At 32.6% G+C, this 13,663-nt stretch overlaps 1 protein-coding gene across 1 annotated transcript in view; it reads right to left on the reverse strand.

The window, feature by feature from the left end:
- The window catches only part of LOC106665075 (transmembrane protein 205), a 21,883-nt gene extending 9,237 nt beyond the window's left edge, over nt 1-12,646 (reverse strand). The window contains exon 1 of the mRNA XM_014391255.2: nt 12,398-12,646. Coding sequence (XP_014246741.1) covers nt 12,398-12,615 — 218 coding nt within the window. The 5' untranslated portion in view covers nt 12,616-12,646. The remainder of the gene's footprint in view (nt 1-12,397) is intronic.
- Nucleotides 12,647-13,663: the final 1,017 nt, after the last annotated feature.

The raw sequence follows: 13,663 nt of genomic DNA on the forward strand, positions 1-13,663 counted from the left end.
CGTACTCACGAGACTTAGAATAGGTCTTTCCCGATTGACACGCAGACATAATTTTGAGCCAAAGCCCGCCTATTATCTCTCTATCCATTCTGGGTTTTCAGTCTTGGCTTCCATAAAAGAGCGAATGGGCATGCCCAAAACGTTCTCCAGGACTCGGCCCTGGAATTTAGAAAATACGGAGCATTGTACAGAGAAAGTTTTTTTCCTAATCTGCTAGCTTTGTTTGGTATATATTTATTAACTGGACTGTATGGTGTAAAGATGGAGATCTTGAGTTTAAACAATATCTTAAAAATCATATTAAAATGATACATAAAAAAATCGATATTAAATGTTTCGATTTCCTAGCTAGTGTTTTGCAACTGAGTCGAATTGAAACAGGCAATCTATATTATAAAATCAGTATGTTTCACATTAATATTTATTATATAAGAGTAAACACCTTTTTATTAAAAATATTTGACTAGTTAAAGTGCTAATCATAATTTAATATCCAAATTCTATTACCTAATCATTAATTGTTAAAATTTAAAAACGTTAAAAAAATTGATATTGTAAAATAATATTTTCACATATTGAAAATACAACAGCAATCTTTTGATGATGATGTTATTGTACAGTGTTTAGCTGAAAAAAAATCAGATTAAACCGGCAAACATTTACATAATGATACAATCCAAGGAAGTGTAATAAAGCATTTGATTAGATACATCGTCTATAAAATTAAATAAATAAACGATGTTCCTTGATCCGATAATGGATGTGATAAAGTTCCAAAATTACGATTTTATTAAAAATCCCCTTTCTATTTTTTCACCGGTATTTTGTTATTTCATTTTTAAATACCTCCGTTTTTCCCCTGTAAAGTATCAATTACTACTGTAAAACTAAAATAAATTTTGCAAGCACTTATGAGAGGGTAAAAGTAATCAGGATGCATGATTCAAAGTACTAACGAAACTACCAATTCTTCTTCACAATATCATTAAACAATTTATTTTCTAATTATTGTTTATTTCAATGTGATTACTTGTCAGTCCCTAGGAGAGCGAATTTACGAATAAATTGGGCGATCTCATCACTTGTGCCTAATCAGGAACGGCTTTGTGTTACCTAAAAATTAACACACACTTGTAACTTATATTATCAGTTTAAAAAGAAAACAGCAATTTCCACCATGGTGTTAATATGTCAATTCCTCTAGTCTTACCGGACCGCGGTCGACCCTCGGCACATAGACCCCGGACCGAGGGTTCGATTCCGACCGTCACCCCTGCAATTTTCTCACCGCTCCCCTTCCTCCTAAAAATACTCTGTTCTTGCTATTGCAATGTAGGAATTTAATAATAATAAAGGAATATTATTTAACATTATTACTGTTACTTTATCATCAATCAACAACGTTCTCTGGCTAATATGTAAATACATAAGGCTTTTAAAAAAACCCTCTAAGCTAAGGAAACCACATTCTCCACCTTCCGGTATGGCTTTTTTCCATCAGGACCGGTTGTCATTTGTGAAATGTTAACGATCAGTTTTACAATCAAATCAAGAACCGGTGGTAAGTAGAAGGCAGCAGTAAAATCTTGTAAGTTATGCTGGTATAAAAACAGTCGAGCTTGAAAATAGTAAAGGTTAATTCCTAGCTAAGTATCTTTTCTTTTTTTTTAAATTCAAGCCCGATTAATGGCACGAAACCGTGGCTGGATAAGCATGGATTGTGTTTCAAGAATCCATTTCATATAAATTTATTCTATGTCGTCAGCAATATTTTCGTTGTGAGATTCCTATATGTGCTCTTCGGGGTGATGAGACTATAGTTTGGTCGTTACTACCAGCACTTTGGTCTGTTAGACGCGTTGCGGCATTACGCCATCTTCAGTGTTGCGTCTACTGACCAGGATGATAGGTAACAAGCAATTTAATTTTCCTTTACCTTCGTGGCCATACTTCTCAAAAGATAAATGAAGTAATGAATTAATAATATTTATTATGCGAAACATTATTCGTCTTAAGAAAGTAGTCCTTAAGCACCACGATTATTATAATTTATAATATGATAATTAATATTTTTGATACCTTATTAAAAAGGATAATATACGACAATGTAAACTAACTACCTCTGTAATGCTTATTTCTTTAAACGATGTCAATTTTAAAATCAAATCCGTATTCCTTGGGAGTACAAAAACTAAGTATGCCTGGTAGAAAGTCTGTGGCCTTTCTTTTTCTCTGATACTTCGGCAAAATCTTGTTTTCTATCGCGCATTTGCCTTCGGTCATCCTAGTTGATTATATTTTCTCAAAGATTAAAAAAAATGGAAAATACAACAAAGCACAGACCTGACTGTTGAAATGTTGAATAATGAGAATTTTGTTATAGTTTTCGCGAAGGATCAAATACAGATCATTCTGCCTTATGTATTTTTCAAAAGATTACTTTGTACATTTTATTGAGTAGTATTTAGTGACCGTTAATTAATGATTATTTAGAGATCGTGAGATGCGGTCTGGTGTGTTGTTGGTTATGAAAAACATTTTCTTTATTGTGCCAACGTTTCGATCTTTATTGAGACCATCTTCAGGTCCTGGGATTTATGAACATTGTTTAAATTATACAATTGAATTTATACAATGATGTACACAACATAAAATTTTTAGGTTTAATCAAAGTATTTATACTCACTCAAAGTGTATGCTTTCTGTATAGATGAACCACTGTTCTGTGTCGCCACACGATTAAACCTAAAATTTCTATATTGTGTACATCATTGTATAAATTCGTTTGTATAATTCAAAAATGTTTATAAATTCCAGGTGGTTGTTATAATTGATTTTCTCGATTATTTCTGAATGATTTCGGGTAATTATAATTTATTTGTTTCGCTTCATCTATAATGATCGTGAGCCCGCATTCCCTCGATTTTTCGTGTCGTCAGACAAATATAAACGCTATTATCAAGTGAAACATACAGCACGTTATCCGTAGTAATTTAAACGTTTGTATTAATCATAAGAATTTTGCTTTTAAACAAGGAACATGTGTTTATTTTACCTTTTAGAACGACTTGCGATTTTATAATAATGATAACTAATAATGATAACTAAACTATTGTTAGTTTAAACAACTGACAAATTATCTCAGCTTGAATTATGTAGACTAGAGTGAATTTTTAAGGTATTTAACATACAAAGGCAACAATTTTTTTTTATATCTGCTTTACGAGGGAGGGTATATATCTGAAGTAGGGGAAAGGGAAATTGAGAGAGAGAAAGACAGAAAGAGAAAGAGAAAGAAAGAAAAAAAGAGAGAGAGAGAGAGAGAGAGAAACATATATTAGAGAGAAGCAGAGTTCAATGATTTATTTATTTACGTTCTGACTACCGACAAAGCTAGATACAGCTAATGAAAGAGAAAATGAGAGACAAATAGACAGTAAAGCGTAGAAAGCGAGTATTGAGGGAAAAAGAGATAGAGATAGATGAGAGCGAGGGAGAGAGAAAGAAGAGAAAGAAAGATAGATGAGAGAAAGAGATATACAGGAAAGAAAGCGTGAGTAGAAATAAGGGTAAGTCATGTCTATACACACAAGATAAGAAAAATGATGGAGATTTAACAGAATATTAAATTTTAAATGTTATTGATAACAAAATAGCAGAATGTTTTTTTATCTTTGCAATAAGGAGGCTCTATCTCTCTATGAAGTGAGGGAGAAAGGCAGGGAGAGAGAGAGAGAGAGAGAGAGAAGAGAAAGAGAAAGAAAGAAAGAAAGAGAGAGAGAGAGAGAGAGAGAGAGAGAGAGAGAGAGTGGAGAAAATGAGTGATAGAGAAAATAGATACCTAATGGGATCGACTGATAATATGTCAATGAGATGATTCCCTTTCTAAGGAAAGGTTTGTTGAAAGAAACTGCACAGTAGTTTATTTTGCCGGCTAGATAAACATTTCACCAGTTGCGTTTCTTTCGTTTCGCAGAAACCGTTTCTTGCGAGGAATGTCACGTACCATGAGATTATCGCAATAGAAACGTCACGAGGGAATAAGCTAGTATTATTCCGATTATCCAATATCTATTTAAAATAAAGAACAAAACTTTAAGTCGATTAGGAAAATCAAGAAGGAAATCTAACATGTTTCAATTGCCCGGGTTTGATTTCACGCAATCACCAGCAACAATGAAATTTAATTAATATTGTGTGGCCGAATTGTTCAAATGTTTCAACTTCACAAGAAAAACACAAAAGGTTTGCTAAATTTTTTAATTAATTTTTTTTGTGTTGAGGATTTCTCTTTTGAAAAAACTAGTTTGACATATTACACTACAAAAAATTGTAACGGGGAAATTATATTACAAAAATTAATATTAACAATTAACTAATAATAAATTATTTATTTATTGTTAGAGTTAATTTATTATTAGTTTTTGTAATATAATTTTCCATTCATAATAAGAAAAACTAATATTTATGCAATTTCTTCAAAATTTAACTTGCTTATCGCAATTCCAAAAATATGTAGAATTATGAGAACAAAATTAACTGTATTCAATAAATAGATCAATTTTATATTATAGGTGCCAAATTTGGAGTTGCCAGTAACTAAATTGTTTTCCCTACTATATGCCACGCCCAACTATTTTCCTTCATGTGGAAACTTCCACTAATCCTATTTTTCCCCATAACTTGAAACTGTATTTCATCTTCATTTCTTTACTGATTCGTACATTGGAAGTTGCTGTTCGAGAAATAAGGGATTCGTCATTATGATTCCATCCGTCTTGCTCAATAACACAAGCCATCGTGGTCTATAACACTATCTAACAAAGATATTCTTTATAAACAACTTCGTCAGAGCCTGTTTGACTTTCGTAAACTAAAATTAGATGGTCTAAAACTATCCGAACCGCGGTAGTCATGTGGTCAGCGTGTTAAGCCTTGTTCAGCCAGTTTTGATTTAAAGTTCAACGCTCGTAGTGTCTTATTGTGATTTACATGTTACATATGTTAAAAAATTGGGTTCAACAACTTCAACAAATAAGATCGCGGGAACGGGTAATCGAGCGGTACTGAAGCTTGTCATCCGCCTCAAACCTTTGATGTCGGAGTACTTACCGCCAATACACGGGAAACCCTGAGCCATCTCGAGATTTTACGTTTCCACGGCGTGAGGTATGACAAACTTCAGGCCAGTCTCGCCAAGCTCCACGCCGTGAGAACAAGGCTTGAGACTCAGTTCGTAGACCCCGCGGTCAAGGGTTCAATTCCCACCGTGGGTCCCTAGTCTTTTTTCACACCCCCCTCGCAAATACGCTTGCAACTATCTCGTTATTTAAAAAAAGAACAAAAAGAAAGAAATCTATCCTGTAAAAGATATGTTAAGTACTATGCGTAAGTACAGTCATTTGGCGACAGGAGAATTTAAGGTTGTACTTTTTATGCAGTTCAGTCCTAAAAGTCTATTCCATTTTATGACAGAATTCTTAATGAGGTTTGCTTTTTACATTTAGGGTCTTTCAGACTAACAAGGGTATTACTCGAGTTTTCTATTAGGGAAAAACGTTAGTCCCATTAGGCTATGCCCGCAACGCTTGGAAGTGTAGTGTACGAACAGACTTTTGGTAAAGGATGGTATAACAAATTTAATAAAGGATGGTATATAACAAATTTAATTTACTTCAAAGTAACCAGTATTTCATACGTTTTCTGTAAAAAGAAATCCGGCAGAACTCAGAATAAAAACCATGCTGGGGACGGGCGACCCAGCTACCCTGCATTCGAAACCCAACGTACTTACAAATGGGCTGTTTTCAAAAACACCGGCACCCCAGCGGTTGATGTGATCGTAAAAAAACATGCTGTAAAACTTGTTTCTCTTGTGGCTTATATGAAAAATAAAATTTATTTTATACCATTTTATCCTATTCACAATTCCTAAACTTACAGTTTTGTTTTTATGCAACAAAAATAAATATAAACACGTTTAAATAAGATATCCTTGTGAATATGTGATAAATTTTACACGATTTATAAGACCTGACCATACAATCTCATAGTTGACTATTCACTATATCACTTCTCACGCGCACTATAAAAAACCGACCTAATATGCATGTTGAATATTTGAACTTTTGCTGTAACTACTTATAAACTTCTTAGGTTATTAAACAAGTGGATAACCTAAGCTCGAATGCGAAATAATTGATGCAATATACAAACAGTTCTACGAACATTTTACAAAGAATGTGAAAGATAAAATCTTGATCGATAAACCTAGTAAACAGTAATTGTTTCTCGCTATACAATCAACTTGGTCCTAACGGAATTTTCTTATAAATACAATCGCCAATGTTTCTGGCATACATATTGACCACCAATTTACCAAATTTATTTAATAATTAATCAAATTTGATCTATCCAATGCATACTGATACCTGATATTATACAAACATGTGAATGGCATTCGTTTAAAAAACAAAACGAAAAAATTGACACAAAAGCTTATGAAAGCTCGATTTTTACTTTATGTATAAACGTTATAAACATTGCAAGTAGCTCTAAGCGCTCGCTTTTGCTTAAAAAAATCGTGACATTTATATATAAATACAGGCGTTTCTCTGTATTCTATCAATTATTCGGTTGTGCCAGCGAATAACCCTACCGTCGACACCTTTATAGGGTTTGAAATGGTTTTTGCTATAAACAAAAGTTACACAATGGGCAAACAGTTTTGTTATATATATTGCAACCTTAACCCATGATGAACTTGCGTTCTCATCACAAGCGCTTACCTATTTACATCACACTGCGACCTTTAACCTTCTGATCTAATTTACCTCTACAATGTCTTTGAATTTTAACTCAGAACCTCGACGATGACGTGTAAGGATAATTAAAACGTCGAGGGAACCAAAATGAAACAAGGATATCCAACAAGACGCCATGTAAACATACTATAAAAATAAGGAAAATGCATTATCCTCGGCGAAAAACGGCATAATTTCGAGACAGATGTACCTTAAACTATGATACTATGCTGATGGTTTTGGAAAAAGACGTAATTCACTGTTTGACAAACCGTTTTTCATGAATACTACTTTTTGGAATCTTGATAGTTGTAATACTTCAGGGCACTCTCAACACGACACCCAATAATAACACATCTACGCAGAAAACAAACACTTTAAGTCCTGAAGATGATCTAAATAAAGATCGAAACATTGGCACCAAAAAGAAAATATTTTTCTAAACCTACGTCACACCAGACCGCACCTCACTATCTCCAAATAATCATAACTTTTGGCAGAATTGATTTCGATCTATACTTATTTATGTACAATTACGGTTATGGGCAATGACTAATTTGTAGGTCGTACAGACTAAAAATATATTAAAAAACAATAATAAAAAGCAAACCAATATAAAAATATAACAAAGTTAGTATTGACCCTGATTGTTTTGTTCTTTACGTTTTCAATTACGGATGTTGTGAATGTCTACAGATTCGGAAATTTACTACGAACAGCAAGATGCAAAAAGATATTTTTTGACCAAAGGGCACCAAATACTAGTCCTATTTTCAGGTATGTGGTACCCATGAAATCCAACAATTCTGGACAGACACATTAAGCAATTTCCAAACAAAAACAAGCGCCACCAATTTCATCCTGGATCGTGATTGAATTAAACCAACTATCTAAGGAATTATCATAACGATCACCAGCACCGCCGATGTGAACCAACTGTTTAATTAAACATTTCATTCTTTTATTGAAATTATCAAAAACATAAGCACGATAAGGATACGAGTCAAGACAGTCATATTAAATTAAAGACTTTTAACAACTGCAACACTTTACAAGTCCGCGAATATGTTTACAAAAAGAACATCTGTTGGGCTGGTGCAAAAATAATTCAGGCTTTGAAAAGGCAGTCAAAATTATTTTTAATAAAAATAAAATTATTCGACATGTGCCATCTTATTAGGGGTGTATCTAAAAATGGTATCTTTTTGTTGTTTTCGATTTCATGTGTAAATTGTAGGCGTGGGTGAAAGCAATTAAATGTATCTAATGTAGTTTGAATTTGATCTGTAGGAACTGCTGTCAATATATCATCTACGTATTTAGTGAGGAAGGGTAATGTGAAAGGAAGTTGTGGTATGACTGTATTTAATAGATGTGTCATAATTATGTCTGCCAGTATCGGGCCTAGGTTGCTACCCATGGCTATACCAAATAGTTGTTTGTAAAATTGATGGTCGTATGTAAAATATCCGTTAACACAGCAGTGTAGGATCATTGTTACGAATGTGTTCTTTGATAGAGTTGTGTGTGGTGTTATGTTGGGCCATTTATCTTTAATAATGTTTAGTGTTGTGTCTATTGGAATGTTGGTAAACAGTGATGAAACATCTAGGGATATGAGAGAGTAGTGTGAGGGGATGTGGATATTATTAATTTTGTTTATGAAATGAAATGAATCATTTACATTGTATGTGTTATCTGTGATGTTGTTGAGTATGTTGGTTAGATATTTTGTCATGTTATATGTGGGTGAGTTTACAAATGAAATTATGGGTCTTAGAGGGTGTTCAGGTTTGTGTGTTTTTACAGATCCATATAGTTTTGGTGTTGGTGAGTTGTTTTGATATAGGTGTATATGTCAATTTCTTTTCGTTTAAGTGTTTCATGAAGAATTTTGTTTGTCTGTTTGATGAGAGAGTAGGGTCTGATTTGATTATGCTGTATGTGTTTGTGTCTGTGATAATTTTGTCAATTTTTTCCTTGTACTCTTTTTTGCTGATTGGTACTGTTTGTTTGGTCCTATCAGCAGAAAGAATGAGTATGTCAGGATTATTTTTGAGAAAATTTTTGGTTTTGGTTATGTTTGTTGAGATAGGCTGTGTTGATGTGTAGTGAGGTGTTGTAAGTGATTTGTTATTGTGTTAATGCATTTCGATCGTGTTATGACCTTTTCTTCCTCTGTTTTTGTGGATTTTTGGATTGCATAGTCTACATCCGTAATTAATTTAGCTATTGGAAAATCAGTGTTGTTGTAAGGAATGGAATGTTTGGGACCAAGTGATAGGAAGTTCTGGATTTCTGGAGGAATGTTAGTTTTGGTTAGGTTTAGGAACCATTTGTTTGTGTTAGCAGGTGTTTGTTTGTTGATTAAGTTATTTAATTTTTTGATGGGTTTGTTTTTAATTTGGTCAAAGTGGACGTTGTATGCATCTTTTTGATGTGTGTAAAATTCTTTTAAAATGTCTGTAGGTATTATGTTGGCGGCACTGAGTTTTAATTGGTGTAATTTTTGTGTTAATGTCTTAATGTTTTTGATGCTCGTGGTGAGTTCTATGTTCATTGTTTTTATGTGTTATTTCTAATATTTCGTTTGAAATTTATTGTGGCTTTATGTATGTCGTTAATTCTGGTGTTTGGCTGTGTTAGTGTGGCATTTGTGAAGTTAAAATTGTTGAGTAGGAAATACCTTGTGTTGTCTGCATTTCAGCAAAAAAGTTCTATGGTGGATTGCCGTTGCGCAATAGACAATAAAAGCAAAATAAATATATGTCTGCCCTCATCCCTTCTCTTGGCATTTTCTTTTCTCTTCCATGTTCATGGCTAATGTGAAAACACAAGGTCACAAAATTAATTAATAATAAAATAGTAAAAGTAAAAAAAAAGTAAGTATCAAACATCATGTAATATTGAAAAGATCTTAGGAAGAAAAGCATGTGCTGTGTTAGTGTGGCATTTGTGAAGTTAAAATTGTGCTGCCAATGAATAAAATCACTTAATTTATTAATTTATTTAAAGAATAAAACGAAAAAAGGATTGTGCTGAATTCTTCGAAGAAAGACCTGATACAAGTCAGTGTTTAACGGTTTTTTGATATCAAATTCTTGTTAATTGTTGATATAATTAACAATATCCTACAAAATATTATGTAGTGAAGGGTATCTGGTTTACGTACTCAGATAAAGGACATATCTAAATAAAGTGGTGGTTGCTTAGATTTCATGAAAATTTTTGAATGTTCAAAGACATTCCTTTCCGTATGCATAGTACGTTCTGAATCTGGGAGAAAGGCGAAAATAAAAAGACTAAAGTTGATTAGAAGGCTATTTATTGTAAATTGGAGACCAGCCAGCATAATTTAACAATAATATTAAATTCATGGCAAAATATAAATTTTTTACTGGAATTTGATCAGTAACAAATATATTTGATTTTTTTATATGCTGTTCTACTTGTCTTTTATTAGAGTTGAATAATTATGAAATATTTTTTACATATTCTAGGCCCAATTTGCGTATAAAAGGTCAATTACCTTTGTGGAATTGTTAGTTTTCCTGTTTGAATCTTTTAAGCTTATTAAACCAATCTAGACGCCAAGCGTTTTTACGTATTTATTCTGGAATTTGAAAGGATAAATTGTATTTCGTTTTTTACACTGGTTTTCGTGTTGATTCTCATATTAAAAAATGGGTCAGATCTAAGCTAATCTATATATCTGAAATAATTGAAATTTCAACGTTATCACTCACAATCAGCTTTTATTGTGATAATAAATATGACATTAGGGTGTAGATAGGGGGACCTTTTGAAGAGATTATCACCCAACGTCCGGGACACATGCGTGCCCACTAGACCTTCTAACAGTATAGGTCGTTAAAATAAGTTTAAAGAATCTACTAATCGCGTAATAATCACTAAAGGTTAATTAATCATTAGTTTGAAGCAGACGATAAGGAGATTATTTATAAATTTTGGCAAATGGTTCTTATTAATCTTTAGAATGCGGGAATTCGAAACATGATACTTCAAACAAGAAGAAGAAACAGAAAGGTTAAGAATATAATTAATATTTTAGAAAGGAAATTTAACGGATATTCAATAGTAAAATGACCTTACAATTTTTTCTTATTTATTTATTCTTTACAAGAGTTTGCAATAGCGGTGGTCATATCAACCCTCGGGGTGTCAGTGGTTTTGCAAAAAAAGCCATATAAGTATGTAAGGCTTATGCCATATAAGCCATGTAAGTATGTCGTGTTCGATTGATTATTTTTTTTTTTTTTATAGTACGTACTGCCATGTAAACAAGGTAATCTCAAATTATCTTACGCCAAAATTAAGAGGCAGAAATAGTTTTTTAATTTGCGACTAAATTTTGTCTATCTGGCAATCTAACATTTGACCGAGATCATGAGAGCGAATATAAAACATCAAATATATCGGGAATTTTTACTCTTCTATCAGCTTATTTTATTTCAAGTTTTTTAGTCTTTTCAATGCTATTGCACCGATTACAATGATAATCTATAAAACAAAGCAGTAATTTAAAGAAATATTTTAATAAGCTTATCTTAAATGCTGTGGGTGTACTTTATCACTACATACACACAAACTCGGACACGTTGACATTGGGACAACGAATTTTCCCAGCTAAAAATTTATTTACAACCACACTGGACTTTTTTTTCTCATGGAACTATCTTTGTTGAATAAACCAGATACATTGTCAATAGAGGTTAAACGTGTTCAAAGTTATAAAATTAAACTTTATCTCTGTTAAACTATGTTAACGTTGGCAAAAATTGCTATCAATAATGATAGTATATTTCACTGACAAATCGGTTTGTGCGCATCCTTACTATTCCAATTTTTAATACTTTCTCTTCATTTCTAGATACGATTGAATTTTCTCCTCATCTGACACAGATTTTTTTGGAAAAGCCGTCGCGTACAGTTATTAAACCGGCCTTCCCGTTGAATTCACATAACAAATTGACGCAAGCATCACTTATCTCACGTAAACTCTGAATAATCTTGGACTAACCTCGGTGATAAAATTAAGTATATAAGGGACTATTGAAAAATAAACAGAAACGTGACGTTCGTTGGTGCCAAATATGTTTTTGGCATTGCAAACTGCAGGGAGTCCATCACAATTTTTAAAACAATTTGTAATATTGGATTTTTGACATGGGTACTGAAATCAATAAATTTATTTTTTTCTATAGAACATAATTTTCATAGATTTTAGGGTAAATTTTGTAAGATTAGATATTATTGAAACTAGATTTGTTTAAGAATCTAATACCTCATGTGTAAAATCGACAACGCAAGAGCATTAATATTTGTCAAAAATTAATTAAATTCAAAAACTAGCTTCAATAACCCAATTAAAAGTATTTTATTTTAATTAAAAATTTAATATACAGTGTCTGTAAAGTTGAACAGGTCGAGCTATAAGTCATAAAGATAAGTTCTAAATTATTTATTATTTTTTAGGACAAAACAATTAAATTTTAATGGTAATCTCTTAATATCTAACTAACCATAAGAGAAAATCCGTTCATTATCATTTATCAACTTATAAAAAAACTCACTTAATTGTGTTATTTTGTGATATGCGGGAAACAAGGCCTTTCACGTAGTCAAGCATATGCTTATGTTTTGCCGTAACAGCAGCCAATAGGTCGGGTTGGAAGTTCGGCTGTAGTCCGAATTTTGGAATGTGGGCAGGATGTACAAGTCGTACCCTGGGTACACTTTCGAAACCGGGCGCCAGCCGGGGTTCACAATTACACGTGGACGTCGTACACATGGTTATTTGACAACTGGTAGCTCGTTACCTCAGTCCCTTCTCTTTATGCTAACGCATTGCCACTTTCCCCTCTACCGGCTCTAACTCCCACTTCTTCGTAGAATCGTGAGGGATGAACGTTTATTTTATACCAAGCTGTAGAGCCTTAATATGAGGGGTGGATTTTGAAGTGACGTTTTTGTCAACCACGTTTGACAATGGTCGCACTAAATTTCTCCAGTAATAATGAAATATGCTTTCATATTCGTGACTATTTACATTTTTACAATACGTTGAATTTTTTTTTTTAATATATAAGGTACGCCTAGGAACTCAATTTATGAATAATAAAAACAAAATTACGTAGTAATAGATCTGTTCTGATTCCTACATGTTTACTATTTGATTTTAGTATGAGAATTAAATTACATTACGCCTGATGCATTATTACAATGCCATTTTTTACCGATGACATATACTCTCTCTATATATCTCTCGTCTCCACTGATAACGTTTTATCTTTTTCTTTCTCCTACTCTCTTTTTCTCTCTTTCAACCTTTGTATCATTATCTTTTGATCAATTTATCTCTGTCACTCTCTTTCTATTTCTCTCTCTCTCTCTCTCTCTCTCTCTCTCTCTCCTTCTCTCTCTCTCTCTCTCTCTCTCTCTCTTTCTCCTCCTCTCACTCTCTTTTTCTCGTTTTATGTGCGTGTGCTTGACAATTTTTTATAGTTTTTTTTTAAGGAATATGATAGTGAATACTTTCATGCATAAAAGAAGAAAATATATTAATTTTGTATGCCCGCTGAACTCCTGATTTTGATTTTACGTGATATTAGGCAATAGCCATTAGTTTTTGAAATATTAAAAAACCAAAATTGTGAGCTAATTCAATAAGTACAATGTATTCCAAAAATATTAGATTTCATTTTAAGCCATTTCGCAAAAGGAGAAAGGGCTTTGTTTCTTTAGTACTTACTTATATTTTCATTATATACTTACACTTATATTTACTGATTACTTATATTATGTTATTTTTGCTTTCTCCTAGGACTATAGAATCCATA

This window comes from Cimex lectularius, unplaced genomic scaffold (genome assembly GCF_000648675.2).
Source record: "Cimex lectularius strain Harlan isolate CLEC.00 unplaced genomic scaffold, Clec_2.1 scaffold55, whole genome shotgun sequence".
Lineage (NCBI taxonomy): Eukaryota > Metazoa > Arthropoda > Insecta > Hemiptera > Cimicidae > Cimex > Cimex lectularius.